The 25,321-nt window shown below is 35.7% G+C and overlaps 1 protein-coding gene across 1 annotated transcript in view; it reads left to right on the top strand.

Annotated features, from left to right (window-relative positions):
• LOC129945116 (uncharacterized) overlaps positions 1-25,321 on the top strand; it is a 100,706-nt gene that overhangs the window by 27,169 nt on the left and 48,216 nt on the right. The window contains exons 7-8 of the mRNA XM_056054775.1: positions 3,310-3,396; positions 14,117-25,290. Coding sequence (XP_055910750.1) covers positions 3,310-3,396; positions 14,117-25,290 — 11,261 coding nt within the window. The remainder of the gene's footprint in view (positions 1-3,309; positions 3,397-14,116; positions 25,291-25,321) is intronic.

The raw sequence follows: 25,321 nt of genomic DNA, 5'->3' as shown, positions 1-25,321 counted from the left end.
AAAATGTTACTGAATGTTAACAACAAGAGTAAATTTTTACCAATTTTTAGTATTGTTTTTTTTTTTGTTAGGTTTTTATTTTTTGTAAAAAGACTGTCAATTAGTTTTTTGACAAAATGTTACTGAATGTTAACAACAATGTTTTTTAAAAGATAAAATTAGTTTGAAGCCAATATCTAAAAGTTTTGAAAAGATATTTAAGTCTAAAATCAATTTTTAATAACTTTTGTTAATTTTGTTTATGTTTTTATTTTTTGTAAGAAAATTGTCAAATCAATTTTTCTCAAAATGTTTCCGAGTATTGAAAACAATATTTCTTATAAGTTAAAATTAGTTGAAAGCCATTATCTCAAATTTTTGAAAAGATATTTGTGTCGAAAATCAATTTTTACCAACTTTTGTTGGATTTTCTTTTAAGTTTTTATTTTTTGTAAAAAAAACTGTCCATTCGATTTTTCTCAAAATTTTACCGAATGTTGAAAACAATATTTCTTATAATTTAAAATAAGTTTGAAGCCATAAGCTCAAGTTTTTAAAAAGATATTTGAGTCGAAATTCAATTTTAAAAACTTTGAGTAATGATTTTCTTTTAGGTTTTTATTTTTTATAAAAAAAAAATATCAATTTGGTTTTTCGTAAAATTTTACCAGATGCTAAAAACATTTTTTTTCATTGCATAAAATTGTTTTGGATATGAAATCATTTTTTATTCGTAAAATTTTCGAGGTGACAATTTTTTTTAGATTTTGTTTGATTTATAAAAAAACCGTTAGTTGGATTTGTTTCCCAAAGATATACTGTAGCGTCATTGGTTGTTGAGTTGTTTAGGGTTAACCAAAATTATTATTATTATTATTAAGGTGGCGCTACAGTCCGGGGCGGACCTGGGCCTCACCCAACAAGCGTCTCCAGCCAGCTCGGTCCCTAGCTAGCTGTCTCCAGTTTCGCACGCCAAGTTGGTTGAGATCCTCTCCCACCTGGGTGCGCCACCTGAGTCGCGGTCTTCCTCTACTGCGCCGTCCCTCGGGATTGGATTCGAAGACCTTCCGGGCTGGAGCGTTGATGTCCATCCGCTCTACATGACCTAGCCATCTAAGCCTTTGGACTTTGATTCTACTAACTAGGTCAGTGTCGCTGTACAGCCCGTACAGCTCGTCGTTATATCTTCTCCTCCATTCTCCATCTATGCGTGCGGGACCAAAAATCGCCCGAAGAATTTTTCTCTCAAAGCATCCTAAGACGCTCTCATCTTTCTTTGACAGGGTCCAGGCCTCAGCGCCATAAATGAGAACCGGGATGATGAGTGTCTTATAGATGGTGATTTTACATGCTCGAGAGAGGACTTTACTTCTCAATTGCCTTCTAAGTCCAAAGAAGCAGCGATTTGCAATAGTTATTCTTCGTTTGATTTCAGCGCTGGTGTCGTTGTCTGCATTAATAGCGGTGCCTAGGTAGACAAAGTCCTTAACTACCTCAAAGTTATAGCTGTCCATGGTGACGTTTTGTCCAAGACGTCGTTGTTCAGTGTCCTTTTTTGATGACAGCATATACTTGGTCTTGCCCTCATTGACCACTAAACCCATCTTCTTCGCTTTCGTCGCAATGCTCAAAAACGCTCCACTGACATCACGCTTTGATCTTCCAATTATGTCAATATCATCTGCGTATCCGAGTAATTGGATGGATCTTTGGAAGATTGTGCCTCTAGTGTTGAGGGTTGAGTTTTGCATAATTCTTTCCAGAACGATGTTGAAGAAGTCGCATGACAATGCATCGCCTTGTCTAAAACCTTTTTTGACATCAAATGCATCGGTAAGATCTTTTCCGACCTTGATAGAGCAGCGTGCATTCTCCATCGTCATTCTGCACAAACGGATAAGTTTGACAGGGATGCCAAAACTAGACATTGCTCGGTAGAGCTCTTCCCTATAGATGCTGTCATACGCGGCTTTAAAATCGATAAAGAGATGGTGGGTATCGATTTGAAGCTCCTGGGTTTTTTCCAAGATCTGCCGTAGTGTGAATATTTGGTCGATAGTGGACTTTCCTGGTCTGAAGCCACACTGATAAGGACCAATCAGGTTGTTGACGAATGGCTTCAGACGTTCACATAATACGGCAGAGAGGATCTTATACGCAATGTTAAGAAGACTGATGCCTCTGTAGTTGGCGCAGTTTAGAGGGTCTCCTTTCTTATGTATCGGGCACACTATGCTGAGATTCCACTCATCGGGCATGCTTTCTTCCGACCAAATTTTGCAGATGAGTTGGTGCATGCTCCCTACCAAGTCATCGCCTGCCGCTTTCAATACTTCGACAGTGATGCCGTCAGCTCCAGCAGCTTTGTTTGACTTAAGTTTAGATATAGCTATCTTCACTTCGTCAAGGTCGGGTAGGCGGAATTGTTGATCTGCGTCGCCGAGGTTGAGTGGTTCTATCGCCCTTACAGCGGAATTCGGTTCGTCATCGCCGTTATATAATTTGGAGAAGTGATCTTTCCATATTCTCAGCATCGACTGTGGTTCTACTACGATGTTCCCTTGATCGTCTTTACAGGCTTCGGTTCGTGGCTGGTACTAACCAAAATATTCACCTTTTTTAAACTGCTATGGTAAAAAAACACCCACGCAATTTTCTTGAGAGCCCTTTCTGCATCTTTTTGCCTTATTATCTGTATAATAAAATTTATTTGAAAACGATATCTCTTCTAGTTCTTGAGCTATGGACGACGAAAAAAACGTTGCGAACGTACGGACGTACAGAAGACGTTCGAAAGAACGTACACTCGCACGCACAGAAATCTTTCTAAAAATCTTACTTTCTATGGGAAGTTAAAAATCCGTTTGTATTGCTCCAGAAGGGCACCTCCTGTAGAGCCGTTATTTCGTTTTTAAGTTTTCTCAAGAACTTATCAACCGATTTCAAATATTTGGTAGTCAATGTCATTGTTTTTATTTTTAATAAATATAAAAAAACAAGGATTTTTTCGAAATTCGATATCTTAAAAATGGTTCATTATTTTGTAAATGTAAAACGTACATATATTAATAACTGAATACCAAAAATATTTTAAAAATTAAATTGAAAAATTGTATATACATACTAAATTAAAAAGAAAAAAACGCTGTAACGATTTTCAAATAAATTTTTTGAAAAATTAAATTTTTTTTGAAAAATCTAATTGAAAACAAAACTTTTTGTACATTTAGATTTCTAAATCTTAAAATACAGGAAATATTTTTAAACATCTTAACCTAGAAATTTTCTATTTTTCCTTAAACTAACAGAAGTTGTTTCCTTCCCTTTTAGATATTTCCGCTTTTACTCTTAATGAAGAAGAAAAATACGAGAGCGACGAACAAGACGAAAGTGAGCAAATTGTTGTTTCATCCAAAGGTATGTACATGAAGCTTTAATATTTACATATATGTATGTACCCATACTTAAGCTTGAACTGCTTTTAGATTCAAAAAATAAACTAACAATAAATTAAGAGTAACTGCTAAGCTTATTTCTATAAATGGTATCCAATCAATTGCAATATGTTAGTTTTAATGTAATTACAAAAAAATTGCTTTATAAGCATCATCCAGCATCACTATTGCATTATATGTATTTTTAGTTTTTAATTTGTAAATGTAAAATTAAAAAAAAAAAAACATTAAACTTTACCTTGAATATCGTGTTTGCCTACATTTTTTTTTGTTTTTTGTTTTTTAAAAGAAAATTCGTCACTTTCTATATCCATTTAAATTATGAGCTCTCGTCTTACCGCGTGGGCTCATTTGCACTTTTTTGGTTTCTATATATATACATATGTATGTATGTAAGCAAACCTTATAACAGGGTATATTTTACGTCGTGTACTGTAAGCTTTAACTAATCCAATTATTCGATTTGTTCTTAGGTTCTGTTCTGTAAATTCTTCATGGTACACACAAAATATTGACTGTATATTCCATGATTTATAATTTCGGTTTAGTCTTTTAGTTATATTCACAGCCTTTTAAAGGTATATAGTGTTTTTTGAGCCGTGTGCTTTTGTTTCTTAAATATTTGTTTTGCCTTAAATTACCTTGAATTAGATATCTGTGATACGGTAAGTTCTTTGAAAATAAATTTCCTAAGAAAATCTGGTAAATGGTGTGTATCGCAATGTGACTAAACTCTCTTTCTAAGGTGAAAACAATAATAACAACAATAACAGTTTCGTTCTTAAACCCCATAAGTCTTTTTAATAAACAATAATTCTGTCTTCTATACTGAATCTCCTAATCCTAATATGCCTTATGTACACAATACTCTTTTGACCGTGATATGATTTTGAAAATAAGACAAAAGAAGAAGGAAATAATTTTCTCCTTTAATCTTCGTATCGGTTTCCTGAATCAAGACTTTTGCAACCAATTTTTAACCAATTCCTAAAAGAATGAGTCATCATCGTGTTTCTCAGAATATACATAGTTCAAACAAAAAGGTTTTCTTACCTATCATCTTTTTAAACTGCATTCGGTATTTGTTCTTGAATATCGCCGAATATTCTTCAAACGTTTTTGGATTTCACGAGTATTGAAATAATTTAAATTATTGATTTATATTGTTCTATTGGTAAAATAAACATAATCAAATTACTCGTGTATCTTTGTTCGTCACTACTTTTTCCATGATCTGAAAGTGTGACTCAGTGTTTTAATAATTAATAATAATCGATGCTTGAAGTTTGATAACAAACTTTTCTTTTTGATTCTGTTTAAATGAAATTTCCTTACTTTGACGTTTTTAAAACGCATAAATGATTCCTAAAAATACCTAAAATAAATGATGATTTATTTTAGTATTCCCTGTGATTCAAATAATTTAAATAATTTTTCCTCAGATTTTTTTTTCAATTTTTAATTAAATAAATTTCTTTCTGATTTTTGTCAATGATTAACAAATCAATTTTTACGTTTTAATTCGTACCATAGTATAGTTATACATATTTTCTCATCTAAGGACATGGATTGTTTGTGATCTGATTTAGAACTTTAATAATATAACCTTTTTTTCAATTTTAATAATAATAAATTAGAGTTTTAAAAACAAAAGACAAGTTAAAAATGTTCATTATATAGTTTAATTTTTAACACCACGCAAGAGTTTTTGTGAATGGTATTTTGATTTGTTTCTTTGTTTCTGTAGAAAATTTCTATCAACTTTAAAACAAGTTATTTGTTTTTAAATATATACGGATTTATTTTAAATTAATACTATTTAAAATGTTTGCTTAAGATAAACTTAGTTAGACAATACAAATATAAATTTTCAAAAGTTCTTTAGACATACTCTTATACCCTTTTCACACCAAACCCAAAACCGGGTTTTCGGCAAAAAGTTTTCGAAAACCCGAAAATCGTTCACACCGAACATTTACACGTTTTCATTTGACATTTAAATTTATTTAACACCGGCTGTCAAATTTTATTAACTATTTGTGAATTCAAATTGATTTTAACGTAACACTAGCTCGTCTCGAAGGAGAGTTTCAACTGAAGTTCTGGGGACGGGGGAATTGGGCTCACGACATAAACCAACAAGAACTAGAAGCTCGCTTGGCTGCAGCTATCATCTTTGTTTACTTCAACCGGTCCTAACAATTCCTTAGAGAAGCTAATTGTCTAGAAAATATTTAATTTTATTTAAAACACTCTCTTCTTCTTTCACAACAAATTCAATCCAAAATACTGAGCTTATGGCTATTGCTTCAGCTGGCACAAATGTCTCTTTAGAATCTCCATATATTGTGGCCGTCCGAGCAACTTATAGCATGTAGGTCCTTATGGCTGGATCAGAAAAAGTCAATTCCTCGTTCCAGATTCGTACCAAAATCACAATCATCAATAGCGATCACTGAAGCAGTTATGATGGGCTGCAATTTTTCCATGACTATTTTTGGGCTTCTTCCTTTAAGGACTCGCCTTGCTTGTCCAAAGGACTGAGTATCTTCTTGATGTTGGCATCTCTGTTCATCAAGGGGCGACAGCCCACTGTTGTGGTTTTATTTACTGGAACAACGATTCCTACATTGTGGAATGTTTTAGTGCAACTCTTCCTAGCCCACTGCGACATAGCCTCCACCAGAGATTTTTTTTCATACTTATTCTCCTCCACAAATAAACTGATCGACTTTCCCATATCTCCCAAACCCTTGTGATTGAACGGAGTTACCAGGTAGCAAGCGAAAACGTCGAACATGTTTGTGGCGACGAGTTCAAAGACGCATCCCTTGGAAACGTTATTACGAACTATGAGCAAGTCATCCTCGTTCTTGGTGTCGTCATGCCAGTAGCCATAGTGAATTCCGGTTAGTCGCTTAACAAAGAAAGTTTGAAACTCTGGAATAAAATTTATTTCAAAACGAAATATTTGTTTTGACAGCAGCCATCAGCTGTTTTGTTTACATTAATTTGAGCGCTGAATGATTCGAAAGGTTTGTTTGTTTAGTTCAACTTTGAATTGCTACTAGTTTTCGAGAGATTTTATATAAAACTTGTGGTTTACCAACAATGTATGGGAAAACTTTAGTTTTCGATGTAGGTTTTCGACCAAAATCGATAATTTCGCAAAGACCGGTTTTTGGACTTGGTGTGAAAAGCCTATTAATGTCAGAACTTAATAAGAAAGTCAGTTGACTTTTTTTGTTTACAGGTTGTTCCATTTGTATGCTCCTATTGGGTGATACACTAACCGTGACCATTACAATCTCTGAAGATTGATTGTTGGAATAGTAAATGATCTTTGTTTGGGATCACCTGATTCGAGTTGTTTTTGTTTTTGAGCTCTCCATTTCATTAATTTCATGGTTTTAAATGGTAGTGCTGGAATTTAGGTTAGGTTGGGTTGTAGTGGCTGTCCAAGATGGAAACGGCTTAATGGCCCATTGTGATACCACATGAATCTTGAATTCTGGAGGCTTCCTCCTAAGCTCAATGGAACCAGTTTGAGTCCCTTACGAAACGAGAGAAGCTGAGTATAAATCTTGAATTCTTGAGGCTTCCTCCTTCCTGGGACCTGGCGAATTCATCTGCCTTACGGTTAACTGGAATGTCTCTATGGCCCGGCACCCAGCAAAGGTGAATATTAAACTGTTGTGCCATCTCCATTAGAGATGATCGACAGTTATGGACTGTTATAGAGTTTGTAGAGGCAGAATCTAGAGATTTGATAGCGGCCTGGATATCTGATAAAATACGGATATAAGATGTTGATATCACGTTTTCTTTAAGCCAGGACAAGAGTTCCTCTATCGCCAAACCAAGAGTTCGTCCTCGCTCAGAAGGATCATGTTAGGGTCGTCCTCAGAGTCCATTAAGGATGGACCGTCTACGACTTTTGTAGAGGGTGGAGTTGCGATTGGAGAGGGCATGGGTGCATCGTAACCCTTAGGAGAGAAGACGACGTCCCAGGCCCACCAACCGCTAGTTCACATTCGGTTGCTTTTGGAGGCCCGCTTTTCGCGTTAGCCTCATCTTTTTATAAATGCAAATGTTAATGGATTCGAAGCCATAGTTTTTAGAGCCCTTGTTTAAGGTTAGAGGAGCCAAGGATTCTTTATTGAGTACTGAAAGGCACTCCTATAAAGACCCTTCACTTCCTCTAGCTTGGCTATCTTCCAGTTATGCGTAGAAAGGGACGCGTTACAAACTCTGATCATCTTGAGAGTGTCCTCGGTACCAGCAGGTTCGCTTGGAATCCAAATGCGGGCTCTAGGTCTGCTAGGAAAGTCTTCCATAGCTTAACCTTGACCAACTGCCAACGATCAGCCGATATTATGCCATCATCATCGCTCCTGTCAATGACCGCAACGACGACTTTGCCCTTCACGACGTCAGTGAAACTGGAATTTACCGCCTCTGGAACTCGGTTGTCATTTGAAGTCTTATATTATTAGTTCAATGTGTGTCATTTAGAATAATGGATCGTTTAGAAATCGTTCAATGAACGTGTTGTGAACCTACGACTCTCCAAGATTAATTCTTGTCATCAAAAAGTGCTTTCTCAAATTAGCCGTTCGGATGTAGGTCCCCTCCATTTGTTTCAGTTTCAGTTTATTTATGCATAAAGCTTACACAGTAAGATAGTAGATATCTTATTAATATAATAAATATAGAAATATGGAAGGAAAGTATGTTAAGTCTTGATATAACCAGGCATTTGCATTTGCTTGCGTTGAGAACCAACCCATTGCCGACGCCCAGTAGGATATCTTTCCTAGATCTTGGTTCAGTGTGAATGTGCAATCGTCAATTAAGCCCAAAGGACAGTTAATGTTAATTTGAATGTCATAGGCATAAAAATGTTGTGATACTTGAGTTATAATAAAACCGATTTCATTTATATATATTGAAAATAGAAGTGGGGGTAAAATTGATCCTTGGGGAACTCCTTGTTGAACCGGAAGAAAAGTGGAGAGATTTTCATTTAAGAAAACGGCTTGCTTTCTATCATTCAAAAAGGAAGAAAGTTTGATAGCTTCTGAAATCTGAAGAAATGTTGAAGCTGTGACGCAGTTTATTCAGAGTGATTCACCATGTCGAATGCTTTTGAAAAGTCTAATAGGACTAAAAAAGTTACTTTATCAATATCGAGTTCAGTTCTTATGTCTTCTATTATTTTAGTTAGTGCCATTATACAGCTATGGTGTGAACGAAAACCTGATTGAACATTGACTAAAAGATTATTGAGACTGATGAAGTTGCTTAATTGTTTTTGCATTTTCCTTTTACAGACCTTAGACAGAAAAGGAAGTATGGTTCAGAGTTGTGAGCCACTAGACAATTGTTTTCTTCTGGTTTTCTAACTTGATGATTAAAAAAAAATACTTGAACCAATATGGGAAAAAAAATTTTAGATATGTCTACAGATTTTGTGTGCCTTTCTAATTTCTAATTTTTAGTTCTCTATAGATTCTATTGACACAAAATTTACCGAAAACTAAATAAGTCCTGACTGATTGTATCAAACAATAATTAAGTGTGTTACTTAACCAATGAGTTTGCTTTTCTAGAACATTATTTTGGTCCTCAATTTAGGTTTTGGCGTTATGGCGTCATCTAGGATAAGTGACTTTCAATTCTTTGTCCATTCGATTTTAAACTTTTCTTCTTCTCCAAAAATGTCAAAGAATTTATGTATGTATGTATTTAAAACAAAAAATTAATACAATTATATATGTATATGCTTTAAATCCGAAGTTATTAGGCTAAAAAAATATAAATAAATAAAGCTTTGTCAAATTTATGTACAAAAATTGAATGCTTCATTATTTTGATATTTGCTTTTACGGCAGATTTAAAAAAAAACTAGATTTCAGCAAATAATATCTTAATATAATCTCTCACAATTAGAAGTATGTATAATATTGATTCGGTATTTAAAAAAAATGTATTGTTTCAAATAATCGACAATCAATTTATAATTTACTTATTTGGATGGTTCTCAAATTGTGGAGTTTTCAATTTTCTCAAAGGGTGAACTTTAATATTTTTAGTATCAATGCCAAATTCTAAAAATTGCAATATACATAAATTAGAAATTAAAATAAAATAAATATTCCAATGATTGTTTGGCCATTACCCAGGGACTGATTTAGAGGTCCAGAAGCCTCGGGGCAGTAAAGGAGCGGAGGCATCCTCGCCCCAAATTATTTTCAAAATAAAGTTAACCTTATTTTTCACTCGAGCTGTTCAATAAATAATTTATTGTGAAACCAAGTAGATTCCTTTAGTATTGAACAAACACATTTAAATGTAAACGGAAAAAAGAATTATCTGAAATTAAATTTTGGGGTTAAGGAACGGAACTTTTCGAGCTTTTCTCGCCGAAAAACCGTTGATGATATCGTTTAAATCCAGTTCTCAGAGTAAATCGGTTTCAATGCTCAGGAGAGAAAGCTTCTTTAGACAGTTTTGTCCCATCGTGGTTCGAAGCATATTTTTTTGTAATTTTCAGTTTTGAAAATGAGCGCTCTCTAGTGCAATTTGTTACAATGAAAACCAAATACATTCTCAATGCAATTTGGAGGTTTGGGAATGTAGCTCTGAAATTTTGATTTTCGAGAATTCTGTAGTAAAATAGTTCCGGCAATTGATCTGTTTCATAGTCCTTTTCCTTTTTGTATGAGTCAATCAAAGACACAAATTGAACCAACTCATTACCAAGACTAGGCTCTAAATCATCCGGATACACTTTTACCAATGCATCTGCTGCAGCGTGTAAATTTTCAGCATCCATCTTCTCGATGTGATTCAGGAATCCAAATCTCGAACGTACAGCTTAATAGGCATTCAATCTTTCAGTAAGGGAAACGGATAGCTGGTCAATCACTGGGATAAAGGCGGATACTTTGTATTTTTCCTGTGGTGGCAGATTTTCGTCTTGTGCTTTCCTGTAAACGAGTGGATTCAACCTCACATTTCTCGTTCTGGTGCGGGTGCGTGATTGTACATATTCATCAATATGGGATATTGTTTGGTTGCTTCCTCGTATTTATCAAAATCATTTCGTTTGGATTCCACGAATGATTTCAATGATTCTAGTTCACGCATTTCCGACTCAAGAATCATTTTCGGGTCTTGCAACATCTTGTTTGTAGCGTTGAATCGCTCCAAGATAACGTTAGAAAATATTGCAAACAAAGCGGTTTCTAGACCACTCATCTTCTGAAGGTATCCTGATTAGAGCTTCTTCGATTTCCGAGTAGCAGTTGACTAAGGTTTTCGTAGCTTCAGTTCGAGAAGACCAACGAGTGTCGCTGAGCTTTTTCAAGACTAAAAACTAGTCGCTTTTCTTCTCCGATAATTTCTCATTCAGAATTCGGTGCCGCTATGTATTGATGGATAAGATATAGCAGCTGCCTTTCTCACTAAATTCAGAGAATGACCACAACAAGGTACGAACGCCGCGCCGATAAATGATTTTTCTCTAAAATATGAGCCTGCATCCCCTTGTATTTGCCACTCATGTTTTCAACATTTTCATATGATTGGCTGCGGCAATCCATGATGTCTATTTAATGATCAGCTAAAAATTTGAGCAGCGCGTTTGCTGTGGCTTAGCCAGTATGACCGCAGTTTGGTAAAAAGATGAGAAACCTTTCTTCATATATCAAACAACTATAGTTAGTTGATCGATGTTAGCTTCGTTGGGAGTAGAGTCCACTGACACGGAATAATATTTCGATTTTTTAATTCAAATCATGGACGAAAGGTTACTGACATGACCAATCCCTTTGTTTGCATGCTCTTTCATATGGGTTGCCAGGATTGGTTTATGCTCGGCTAGCAATTCAAAAATGCCCAGGAAATTTCCATTTCTTGGTGAGTCAACAATTCCATTGTCACCTCGAAAGACTTATCCGCTTTCAGCAATGAATTGAATGGTACTAAAGATATTTCTCAGGATTTTTCGCCAATACTCATACTTCACACTCTTGCATCGCTAGCTCTCGATCGATGCGTCCTATGACTTTTTCCCGTTGCACTAAACTCATTACTGATTCCAATGAGCTTTCGAAATCTCATTTTCATAGAGACGATCGGATGCATGTTTCGCGTTACTGAAACCTTCTCCACTGAATTTGTTGTTTTGAGGAACATCAATTTGCAGGCATAACTATATATTTTCCCCTTAGTTTGAGAAAAGCAAAGCCAGAATCGATTGACTGTCTCTTGATTTTTATTGCGGCATGTAAACATGTTCTTCGTTCATTTCCGAACTAAGTTGGAATTATCTCGCGACTGATTTTGATGACCTGAATTTTGCAGAGATACTTGATCGCAATTTTGAAGTGCTTCTTATTAGGGCATTTGAGATTTTTATATTTCTCTGATTGCCTGATTTGAGTCAACAAATATAGATCAATGATTTCTGTTATTTAGATTAATATTATTAAATAATCGTTTAGATACAAAGTACTGTAGGCCGTAGGTAAAGGTAAAAAAATACTTTTCAAAGGAAAAGAAGTTTCCTATTTGGAATTTGAAACAACCATTTTCCGAAGTCTCTATTGTAGGCTTCCGCCCTGGGTGCCCTCCCCTCAATCCGACCCTGCCATTACCTATGACCGAAACCTTTTTAAAGACACCTTTTTATAGACTCCTTGCCTTTGCTTTGATAAAATTATTGAACTCGTACAAATCTTTTTTGTTTTTTTGACCTTTATTTTCGATATAATTCTAATTATATTTTCGTGTTAATTGAGACAACGCTGAATTAGATAAAAATAGAAATTCCTTATACAATTCAATACATAGAACCGATTCAATTTAGAAAATATCTATGCATACAAAGTGTTTATCAACTCATATTTCTTTTTGGTTTAAGAACAAAAATGTTACCCATTCTTTCTGCAGTAACCTGAACAATATATCAATGGAACTTCAAATCCAATACTTACTTACTTAGTACTTAAAGTGGTGCTACAGTCTTGTGTGAAATAGGGCCTCACCCAAAAAACTTTCCCATCTAGCTCGGTTCCTAGCTAGATGGGTCCAGTTTCGCATTCGACTAGTTCGAGCCACCTGATAGGCGGTCTTCCCCTACTACGCTGTCCTGTGAGCGTGAATTCGAAGACTTTACCGGAGCATTGTTTTTAGTCGCTGGTTGTTTAACCTTTTGGCTAAGTCTACGTCTCGCTGTACAGCTCCATCTTTTCATCTACTCATTTACTATACATACGGGACCGCAGTTCACGCGAAGAACTACACCGTATAGCAAGACGGGGATGATGAGGGCGACACATTCGTCACTCGAGAATAGGCTTTGCTTATCAATTGTTTTCTTAGTCTAAAGAAACAGTGGTTGGCAAGAGTTATTCTTTGTTTGATCTCACCGCTGCGCTGTTGCTGTTTTCTGCATTCATAGCTGAGCCTAGATAGACGAAGTCCTTGGCTACCTCAAAGTTACTTTTCTGTTCTGTCGATGGTGACATTTTGACGTCGGTGTTGTAAGTCCCTTCTTGACTAGAGCATGTACTTTGTTTTGCCCTCATTAACCATTAACCCATTTTTTCACGCTGAGTTCTCCCGATTATGTCAATGTCATCAACATATGCCAGTAATTGGACAGACTTTTGGAAAAAAAAATGCCTCTAGTGTTGACGTGGGAGTTCTGTAATATTCTTTCAAGGACGATATTAAATAAATCACATGACAGAACATCAACTTGTCTAAACCTTTTTTTGAAAGTGTTAAAATATATACAATTTGTATTTATTTTAGTAAAGAAATATTTTAAGACTAGTCAAATCTTCGATGTCGAATAAATTATCCGTACACTAAATCGATGCCGTAGTCAGAAATGCTGACAATTTTAAGGACTTTTACTAAAAGGATTGAATTAATCGATAAACTTATGATATTCAAGTTTAAAGAATCATCCAAATGTTATAGAATTTAAATACACTTTTTAAATAGAAATAGAATTGTATTAATGGAAACTTAAATTAAACAGCTCTGTTCAACCACTAGTTTAATTATTAGGTTGTACGGCTTTATATATACATATGTATAGTATAATAATCAAATCACAAAACCAAATAACAATGTCGATCAACCACGTATGTTGTCTAATTTATTATTTTTCATAATTTCAAATCTTAAAAATTGCTTCCATTTACACGTTGTGCTTTTATCAAAAAAAAGAAGAGAAATGCTGGAGTAAACATGGCGCGCTTAAAACAAATTTCCTTTCATTTGCAAAGGTTTGTTTATTTTTTTTAAAGTAACAATCATAACTAACTCATAACTAAATAATTAACAGAATGTAAGTCCAAAATGGCTTAAAATCATCACGCATATTAATTAGTATTTCAAGTATTTTTTTAATCAAAACGGAAATTCTATGTTTAACTACATACCTACTAGGTTTCAATTTAGTAAATGCCATAATTACTCTGGTTTCTCTCAGATATTATTGCATGCACATTGTAAAAATTACAAAATAAATAAATATACATACATACATAGATTATATAAATAATAAATTGATAATTACGTGATAATAATATAATTATCACCCACATTTTACGCTGCAACATTTCAAAAACCCTTAAAACACGTCCAACGGATGAAAATAGAAGATGCTAATACCAAATTGCAGGCTGATAAAATGAGACTGAGAGCTTCCAATACATCGCAAGAACAATGCATTACTGAAGTTTCAAGTGAAAGTCCAGGGGAAAGGCATTACAGCACTACATTTTCCGAAATGGATGTATGTGATCAACCCACCAAAGTACTACAAACGAGGCGATTTATCCAAAACGTCACTTCTATCTACCATCCAAGTGATAAAACAAAAACCATTGATACTGAAGAACAAGAGAGCGTATTTGAAGGTGTCAAGAAACTAGTCCGTCAAATAGAGAACTCCGAATCTTTCTCAAAGAGGAAGAGCCAAGAAATCAAACCCGATATACTTTGTGAAAATTCAAATACAGTTAAAGAGGTAATCGAAAAAATTGAAGGCCATTGCGTCGAAGCCATTCCATTCCAAACGAAATATTGTAATGTTAGAGGCGATCTGAACTTGAAGGCTGTTGAAGATCAAATTTGCACGGACTTTGAAATTGATGAAATTGATGAATGTAAGCCTTTGGAAAAGGTCATAGTTATTCCTAATGAAGAACAAGCGACTAACTTAGAGACTATTGGTGAAGAAATATGTGAAATTAAATGCATAAGAAAGAATATTCCAGTTTTAGCTGAAACAGCTGACTGCATCCAAGTCCCACTAGGGTTTCCACAACAAGTCAGTCCCCAGGAATTAAAGTTTCCTGTTAAAAGTGTTGCAGCTGAATTTGAAAAAATTGAGCTTCCAACGAAAGATTACTTACAAATCGATAGTTTAAAAAAATTTGCTTTCAAAAATTCCGACGAACATGATGAAGAAGAAATTGATTCGAAAACGTATTTCCCATTGAAAACTAAAAAAATAACCGAGGATGAGTTAAATTTTCCTTTAAAATCCTCACACTCCACTCCCATGGTGCTTAGACAAAACGTACATTTCAAAGAAGAATTTGTTAAAATTATCGAAGAAAGGGAAATGCAAGTTTTAACTCCCGAAAAGCAGTTGCATAGTTCTTCACCGAAGGAAACTCATACTGTAGATGTTTGTGGTAAAAGTAGCTTGAGCACAAATCAAGAAAAACTAAATGATAAAGAAGATAAATCAATTCAAGGACTTGATGACGTGGGTAGAAAACTAATAGACAACCAAATTAATATTAGTCCATCTGAATCAGAAAAATCTTATGATGTAGATGAATCAACTGATTTCATTCTTTCCGACAAAGAAAAGCCTTCAAAAACATCAGTAAAATCAGAAATAATTACAACTAAAACATCCCCTAAATCCCCAAAAATATTTAAAACAAACATAAAATCAGGTATGTCAAGTCTATCGAGTTCTGTAATTGAAGAACACATCCAGCCTTTGCTGGTTTTTAGTGGAAATGTTCTAAAATCAAGCGATGATGATGATTTAAAAACTCCTGACTCAGTTGAGGAAATATCAACCGATCAAGAATCATTGCCAGAAAACAATCAGCTGATTTCCAAAACTCATCTCGAATTTGGGTTGTCTGCCACTAAATTAGATAAACCTCTTAAACTTGACGAAGGTATACCTAAAATAGCAGAAAGTAAAATAACTGAGTTGAAATCTCGTGAAGTCTCTCCAATGTTCGACAGAGAGTTCGAAAATAATGCTTTTACCAAAATATCATCATTTAAGGACGAGGAGCATGAGGCTTCTAAAGATATACAAGTTTGTAGGGAAGAAGATAAGTTTTCTCAAGAAAAAAGTGATGTTTTATTTAAAAGATCTATTGCTAAAGAAGAACTAGAAGAACATGTCATTGATAAAAAGGTTCTTAGAACCCATGGCTCCAAAATTTCCACAAAAGAAACAATTGTTCAATCTTTCTATATCTCGTCTTCCAAGAGCGAAATATCAAGCGAAAACGTATACAAAACTGTTAAATCCAGTCAAATAGTTCATTCCCCGATTTCAGATGAAGAAAAGGACGACAGAGAGAAACTTAAATCTGATCCTATGAATTGGTCAACCGAAGAATTGGCTGAATCAGATTCCGATAGAAGTGAAATGAGTTTAGATGACCAAACTGATGTTTTAACAATTTCAGACATTTCAAATGGTTTAATAGAAGTTGATGATGTGAAAATACCTAATCTAAAACATCAAGTTCTCATTTCAAATGACACCCCAGTAGAATTTTCAATAGAGCCCCGTTTAACTGTTTTAACCACAGAAGCAGGCGAAACAATAATTAAAACGAACCAGATAGGAACATCTTCAGGTTTTTCAGATTATGATCAAAGTGAAACAAGTTTGGATGAAGGAACCGATGGTGATGTTGCTTCTATCCCAGACACTTTAAAACCTGTTATGAAAGTTGATGACTCTCACAAAACTATAACACCTTTCCCTGAGAAAATTGGTGAAATCGTAGCAAAACAAGATCTTACTCTCGGCGAAAGCCTTGTTCAAATGCCTCCAAAGCCCCTTGAAATTCAACCCAAGGAAGAAGCAAAGGTTGAAGATTCTATTGTTAGAGTAAGTTCCAAAACTGAAAATTCTACTTTGGGAATTGAGGTCTTACAAAAGGTTGAGAAACTAGATATTTTGAAAAAGTCACCAGATAAATCGGTTGTCCCTGATTCTGTTCAAAGTGAAACAAGTTCAGATGAAGAAACCGATGGTGATGTTGCTTCTATCCCAGACACTTTAAAACCTGTTATGAAAGTTGATGACTCTCACAAAACTGTTACACCTTCCCATGAGAAAATTGATGAAATCGTAGCAAAACAAGATCTTACTCTCGGCGAAAGCCTTGTTCAAATGCCTCCAAAGCCCCTTGAAATTCAACCCAAGGAAGAAGCAGAGGTTAAAGATTCTATTGTTCAAGAAAGTTCCAAAACCGAAAGTTCTACTTTGGGAAATGAGTTCTTAGAAAAGGCTGAGAAAGATACAAAGAAACTAGATATCTTAAAAAAGTCGCCAGAAAAATCGGTTGTCCCTGATTCTGTTCAAAGTGAAACAAGTTCAGATGAAGAAACCGATGGTGATGTTGCTTCTATCCCAGACACTTTAAAACCTGTTATGAAAGTTGATGACTCTCACAAAACTGTTACACCTTCCCATGAGAAAATTGATGAAATCGTAGCAAAACAAGATCTTACTCGTGGCCAAAGCCTTGTTCAAATGTCACCTAAGATCTTTGAAATTCACCCCAAGGAAGAAGCAAAGGTTGAAGATTCTATTGTTAAAGAAAGTTCCAAAACTGAAAGTTCTACTTTGGGAATTGAGGGCTTAGAAAAGGCTGAGAAAGATACACTGAAACTAGATATTTTGAAAAAGTCGCCAGAAAAATCTGTTGTCCCTGATTCTGTTCAAAGTGAAACAAGTTCAGCTGAAGAAACCGATGGTGATGTTGCTTCTATCCCAGACACTTTAAAACCTGTTATGAAAGTTGATGACTCTCACAAAACTGTTACACTATCCCATGCGAAAATTGATGAAATCGTAGCAAAACAAGATCTTACTCTTGGCCAAAGCCTTGTTCAAATTTCTCCAAAGCCCCTTGAAATTCACCCCATTGTTGAAGATTCTATTGTTAAAGTAAGTTCCAAAACTGAAAGTTCTACTTTGGGAATTGAGGGCTTAGAAAAAGATACAAAGATACTAGATATTTTGAAAAAGTCACCAGAAAAATCGGTTGTCCCTGATTCTGTTCAAAGTGAAACAAGTTCAGATGAAGAAACCGATGGTGATGTTGCTTCTATCCCAGATACTTTAAAACCTGTTATGAAAGTCGATGACTCTCACAAAACTGTTGCACCGTCCCATGAGAAAATTGATGAAATCGTAGCAAAACAAGATCTTACTCTCGGCGAAAGCCTTGTTCAAATTTCTCCAAAGCCCCTTGAAATTCACACCAAGGATGAAGCAGAGGTTGAAGATTCTATTGTTAAAGTAAGTTCCAAAACTGAAAGTTCTACTTTGGGAATTGAGGGCTTTGAAAAGGCTGAGAAAGATACACTGAAACAAGATATTTTGAAAGAGTCACCAGAAAAATCGGTTGTCCCTGATTCTGTTCAAAGTGAAACAAGTTCAGATGAAGAAACCGATGGTGATGTTGCTTCTATCCCAGACACATTAAAACCTGTTATGAAAGTTGATGACTCTCACAAAACTGTAACACCTTCCGATGAGAAAATTGAAGAAATCGTAGCAAAACCAGATCTTACTCGTGGCCAAAGCCTTGTTCAAATGTCACCTAAGATCTTTGAAATTCACCCCAAGGAAGAAGCAAAGGTTGAAGATTCTATTGTTAAAGAAAGTTCCAAAACTGAAATTTCTACTTTGGGAATTGAGGGCTTAGAAAAGGCTGAGAAAGATACACTGAAATTAGACATTTTGAAAAAGTCGCCAGAAAAATCTGTTGTCCCTGATTCTGTTCAAAGTGAAACAAGTTCAGCTGAAGAAACCGATGGTGATGTTGCTTCTATCCCAGACACTTTAAAACCTGTTATGAAAGTTGATGACTCTCACAAAACTGTTACACCTTCCCATGAGAAAATTGATGAAATCCTAGCAAAACAAGATCTTACTCTTGGCCAAAGCCTTGTTCAAATTTCTCCAAAGCCCCTTGAAATTCACCCCAAGGAAGAAGCAAAGGTTGAAGATTCTATTGTTAAAGAAAGTTCCAAAACTGAAAGTTCTACTTTGGAAATTGAGTTCTTAGGAAAGGCTGAGAAAGATACAAAGAAACTAGATATTTTAAAAAAGTCGCCAGAAAAATCGGTTGTCCCTGATTTTGTTCAAAGTGAAACAAGTTCAGATGAAGAAACCGATGGTGATGTTGCTTCTATCCCAGATACTTTAAAACCTGTTATGAAAGTCGATGACTCTCACAAAACTGTTGCACCGTCCCATGAGAAAATTGATGAAATCGTAGCAAAACAAGATCTTACTTTCGGCGAAAGCCTTGTTCAAATTTCTCCAAAGCCCCTTGAAATTCACCCCAAGGAAGACGCAAAGGTTAAAGATTCTATTGTTAAAAAAAGTTCCAAAACTGAAAGTTCTACTTTTGGAATTGAGGGCTTACATAAGGTTGAAAAAGATACACAGAAACTAGATATTTTGAAAAAGTCACCAGAAAAATCGGTTGTCCCTGATTCTGTTCAATGTGAAACAAGTTCAGATGAAGAAACCGATGATGATGTTGCTTCTATCCCAGACACATTAAAACCTGTTATGAAAGTTGATGACTCTCACAAAACTGTTACACCTTCCCATGAGAAAATTGATGAAATCGTAGCAAAACAAGATCTTACTCTCGGCGAAAGCCTTGTCCAAATTTCTCCAAAGCCACTTGAAATTCAACCCAAGGAAGAAGCAAATGTTGAAGATTCTATTGTTCAAGAAAGTTCCAAAACTGAAAGTTCTACTTTGGAAATTGAGGGCTTAGAAAAGGTTGAAAAAGATACACTGAAACAAGATATTTTGAAAAAGTCGCCAGAAAAATCAGTTGTCCCTGATTCTGTTCAAAGTGAAACAAGTTCAGATGAAGAAACCGATGGTGATGTTGCTTCTATCCCAGACACATTAAAACCTGTTATGAAAGTTGATGACTCTCACAAAACTGTTACACCTTCCCATGTGAAAATTGATGAAATCGTAGCAAAACAAGATCTTACTCTCGGCGAGAGCCTTGTCCTAATTTCTCCAAAGCCCCTTGAAATTCACCCCAACGAAGACGGAGAGGTTAAAGATTCTATTGTTAAAGAAAGTTCCAAAACTGAAAGTTCTACTTTGGAAATTGAGTTCTTAGAAAAGGCTGAGAAAGATACAAAGAAACTAGGTATCTTGAAAAAGTCGCCAGAAAAATCAGTTGTGCCTGATTCTGTTCAAAGTGAAACAAGTTTAGATGAAGAAACCGATGGTGATGTTGCTTCTATCCCAGACACATTAAAACCTGTTATGAAAGTTGATGACTCTCACAAAACTGTAACACCTTCCCATGAGAAAATTGGTGAAATCGTAGCAAAACAAGATCTTACTCTCGGCGAAAGCCTTGTCCAAATTTCTCCAAAGCCACTTGAAATTCACCCCACGGAAGAAGCAAAGGTTGAAGATTCTATTGTTCAAGAAAGTTCCAAAACTGAAAGTTCTACTTTGGGAATTGAGGGCTTAGGAAAGGCTGAGAAAGATGCAAAGAAACTTGATATTATGAAAAAGTCACCAGAAAAATCGGTTGTCCCTGATTCTGTTCAAAGTGAACCAAGTTCAGATGAAGAAACCGATGGTGATGTTGCTTCTATCCCAGACACTTTAAAACCTGTTATGAAAGTTGATGACTCTCACAAAACTGTAACACCTTCCCATGAGAAAATTGATGAAATCGTAGCAAAACCAGATCTTAGTCTTGGCGAAAGCCTTGTTCAGATTCCTCCAAAGTCCCTTGAAATTCACCCCAGGGATCAAGCAGAGGTTGAAGATTCTATTGTTCAAGAAATTTCCAAAACTGAAAGTTCTAGTTTGAAAATTGAAAGCTTACAAAAGGTTGAAATAGACACACAGAAAATAGATATTTTGAAAGAGTCACCAGAAAAATCGGTTGTCCCTGATTCTGTTCAAAGTGAAACAAGTTCAGATGAAGAAACCGATGGTGATGTTGCTTCTATCCCAGACACATTAAAACCTGTTATGAAAGTTGATGACTCTCACAAAACTGTAACACCTTCCCATGAGAAAATTGGTGAAATCGTAGCAAAACAAGATCTTACTCTTGGGCAAAGCCTTGTCCAAATGTCTCCAAAGTCCCTTGAAATTCACCCCAGGGATGAAGCAGAGGTTGAAGATTCTATTGTTCAAAAAAGTTCTAAAACTGAAAGTTCTAGTTTAAAAATTGAGGGCTTACAAAAGGTTGAAATAGATTCACAGAAACTAGTTATTATGAAAAAGTCACCAGAAAAATCGGTTGTCCCTGATTCTGTTCAAAGTGAACCAAGTTCAGATGAAGAAACCGATGGTGATGTTGCTTCTATCCCAGACACTTTAAAACCTGTTATGAAAGTTGATGACTCTCACAAAACTGTAACACCTTCCCATGAGAAAATTGATGAAATCGTAGCAAAACCAGATCTTACTCTTGGCCAAAGCCTTGTTCAAATTTCTCCAAAGTCCCTTGAAATTCACCCCAGCGATGAAGAACAGGTTGAAGTTTCTATTGTTAAAGAAAGTTATAAAACTGAAAGTTCTACTTTGGGAATTGAGGGCTTAGAAAAGGCTGAAAAAGATACACAGAAACTAGATATTTTGAAAGAGTCACCAGAAAAATCGGTTGTCCCTGATTCTGTTCAAAGTGAAAAAAGTTCAGATGAAGAAACCGATGGTGATGTTGCTTCTATAACAGACACTTTAAAACCTGTTATGAAAGTTGATGACTCTCACAAAACTGTTACACCTTCCCATGAGAAAATTGATGAAATCCTAGCAAAACAAGATCCTACTCTTGGCCAAAGCCTTGTTCAAATTTCTCCGAAGCCCCTTGAAATTCACCCCAAGGAAGAAGCAAAGGTTGAAGATTCTATTGTTAAAGAAAGTGCCAAAACTGAAAGTTCTACTTTGGAAATTGAGGGCTTAGGAAAGGCTGAGAAAGATGCAAAGAAACTTGATATTTTGAAAGAGTCGCCAGAAAAATCGGTTGTCCCTGATTCTGTTCAAAGTGAAACAAGTTCAGATGAAGAAACCGATGATGATGTTGCTCCTATCCCAGACACTTTAAAACCTGTTATGAAAGTTGATGACTCTCACAAAACTGTTACACCTTCCGATGAGAAAATTGATGAAATCGTAGCAAAACAAGATCTTACTCTTGGCCAAAGCCTTGTTCAAATTTCTCCAAAGCCCCTTGAAATTCACCCCAAGGAAGAAGCAAAGGTTGAAGATTCTATTGTTCAAGAAAGTTCCAAAACTGAAAGTTCTACTTTGGAAATTGAGGGCTTAGGAAAGGCTGAGCAAGATACAAAGAAACTAGATACTTTAAAAAAGTCGCCAGAAAAATCGGTTGTCCCTGATTCTGTTCAAAGTGAAAAAAGTTCAGATGGAGAAACCGATGGTGATGTTGCTCCTATCCCAGACACTTTAAAACCTGTTATGAAAGTTGATGACTCTCACAAAACTGTTACACCTTCACATGAGAAAATTGATGAAATCGTAGCAAAACAAGATCTTACTCTCGGCGAAAGCCTTGTTCAAATTTCTCCAAAGCCCCTTGAAATTCACACCAAGGATGAAGCAGAAGTTGAAGATTCTATTGTTAAAGTAAGTTCCAAAACTGAAAGTTCTACTTTGAGAATTGAGGGCTTAGAAAAGGCTGAGAAAGATACACTGAAACAAGATATTTTGAAAGAGTCACCAGAAAAATCGGTTGTCCCTGATTCTGTTCAAAGTGAAACAAGTTCAGATGAAGAAACCGATGGTGATGTTGCTCCTATCCCAGACACTTTAAAACCTGTTATGAAAGTTGATGACTCTCACAAAACTGTTACACCTTCCCACGAGAAATTTGATGAAATCGTAGCAAAACAAGATCTTACTCTTGGCGAAAGCCTTGTTCAAATTTCTCCAAAGTTCCTTGAAATTCACCCCAGGGATGAAGCAGAGGTTGAAGATTCTATTGTTCAAAAAATTTCTAAAACTGAAAGTTCTAGTTTAAAAATTGAGGGCTTACAAAAGGTTGAAATAGATTCACAGAAACTAGATATTTTGAAAAAGTCACCAGAAAAATCGGTTGTCCCTGATTCTGTTCAAAGTGAACCAAGCTCAGATGAAGAAACCGATGGTGATGTTGCTTCTATCCCAGACACTTTAAAACCTGTTATGAAAGTTGATGACTCTCACAAAACTGTAACAACTTCCCATGAGAAAATTGATGAAATCGTAGCAAAACAAGATCTTACTCTTGGCCAAAGCCTTGTTCAAATTTCTCCAAAGTCCCTTGAAATTCACCCCAGGGATGAAGAACAGGTTGAAGTTTCTATTGTTAAAGAAAGTTATAAAACTGAAAGTTCTACTTTGGGAATTGAGGGCTTAGAAAAGGCTGAAAAAGATACACAGAAACTAGATATTTTGAAAAAGTCACCAGAAAAATCGGTTGTCCCTGATTCTGTTCAAAGTGAACCAAGTTCAGATGAAGAAACCGATGGTGATGTTGCTTCTATCCCAGACACTTTAAAACCTGTTATGAAAGTTGATGACTCTCACAAAACTGTAACACCTTCCCATGAGAAAATTGATGAAATCGTACCAAAACAAGATCTTACTCTCGGCGAAAGCCTTGTCCAAATTCCTCCAAAGCCCCTTGAAATTCACACCAAGGATGAAGCAGGGGCTGAAGATTCTATTGTTAAAGGAAGTTCCAAAACTGAAAGTTCTACTTTGGGAATTGAGGGCTTAGAAAAAGATACAAAGATACTAGATATTTTGAAAAAGTCACCAGAAAAATCGGTTGTCCCTGATTCTAATCAAAGTGAAACAAGTTCAGATGAAGAAACCGATGATGATGTTGCTCCTATCCCAGACACTTTAAAAGCTGTTATGAAAGTTGATGACTCTCACAAAACTGTTACACCTTCCCATGAGAAAATTGATGAAATCCTAGCAAAACAAGATCTTACTCTTGGCCAAAGCCTTGTTCAAATTTCTCCAAAGCCCCTTGAAATTCACCCAAAGGAAGAAGCAAAGGTTGAAGATTCTATTGTTCAAGAAAGTTCCAAAACTGAAAGTTCTACTTTGGAAATTGAGGGCTTAGGAAAGGCTGAGAAAGATACAAAGAAACTAGATACTTTAAAAAAGTCGCCAGAAAAATCGGTTGTCCCTGATTCTGTTCAAAGTGAAACAAGTTCAGATGAAGAAACCGATGGTGATGTTGCTCCTATCCCAGATACTTTAAAACCTGTTAAGAAAGTTGATGACTCTCACAAAACTGTTACACCTTCCCATGAGAAAATTGATGAAATCGTAGCAAAACAAGATCTTTCTCTTGGCCAAAGCCTTGTTCAAATTTCTCCAAAGCCCCTTGAAATTCACCCCAAGGAAGAAGCAAAGGTTGAAGATTCTATTGTTAAAGCAAGTTCCAAAACTGAAAGTTCTACTTTGGGAATTGAGGGCTTAGAAAAGGCTGAGAAAGATACACTGAAACAAGATATTTTGAAAGAGTCACCAGAAAAATCGGTTGTCCCTGATTCTGTTCAAAGTGAAACAAGTTCAGATGAAGAAACCGATGATGATGTTGCTTCTATCCCAGACACTTTAAAACCTGTTATGAAAGTTGATGACTCTCACAAAACTGTTACACCTTCCGATGAGAAAATTGATGAAATCGTAGCAAAACAAGATCTTACTCTTGGCCAAAGCCTTGTTCAAATTTCTCCAAAGCCCCTTGAAATTCACCCCAGGGATGAAGCAGAGGTTGAAGATTCTATTGTTAAAGTAAGTTCCAAAACTGAAAGTTCTACTTTGAGAATTGAGGGCTTAGAAAAGGCTGAGAAAGATACACTGAAACAAGATATTTTGAAAGAGTCACCAGAAAAATCGGTTGTCCCTGATTCTGTTCAAAGTGAACCAAGTTCAGATGAAGAAACCGATGGTGATGTTGCTCCTATCCCAGACACTTTAAAACCTGTTATGAAAGTTGATGACTCTCACAAAACTGTTACACTTTCCCATGAGAAAATTGATGAAATCGTAGCAAAACAAGATCTTACTCTTGGCCAAAGCATTGTTCAAATTTCTCCAAAGCCCCTTGAAATTCACCCCAAGGAAGAAGCAAAGGTTGAAGATTCTATTGTTAAAGAAAGTTCCAAAACGGAAAGTTCTACTTTGGAAATTGAGGGCTTAGGAAAGGCTGAGAAAGATGCAAAGAAACTTGATATTTTGAAAAAGTCGCCAGAAAAATCGGTTGTCCCTGATTCTGTTCAAAGTGAAACAAGTTCAGATGAAGAAACCGATGGTGATGTTGCTTCTATCCCAGACACTTTAAAACCTGTTATGAAAGTTGATGACTCTCACAAAACTGTTACACCTTCCCATGAGAAAATTGATGAAATCGTAGCAAAACAAGATCTTACTCTCGGCGAAAGCCTTGTTCAAATTTCTCCAAAGCCCCTTGAAATTCACACCAAGGATGAAGCAGAGGTTGAAGATTCTATTGTTAAAGTAAGTTCCAAAACTGAAAGTTCTACTTTGG

The sequence above is a fragment of the Eupeodes corollae genome, chromosome 2 (assembly GCF_945859685.1).
Source record: "Eupeodes corollae chromosome 2, idEupCoro1.1, whole genome shotgun sequence".
Classification (NCBI taxonomy): Eukaryota; Metazoa; Arthropoda; class Insecta; order Diptera; family Syrphidae; genus Eupeodes; species Eupeodes corollae.
This window is presented reverse-complemented; position numbering and strand designations above follow the sequence as displayed.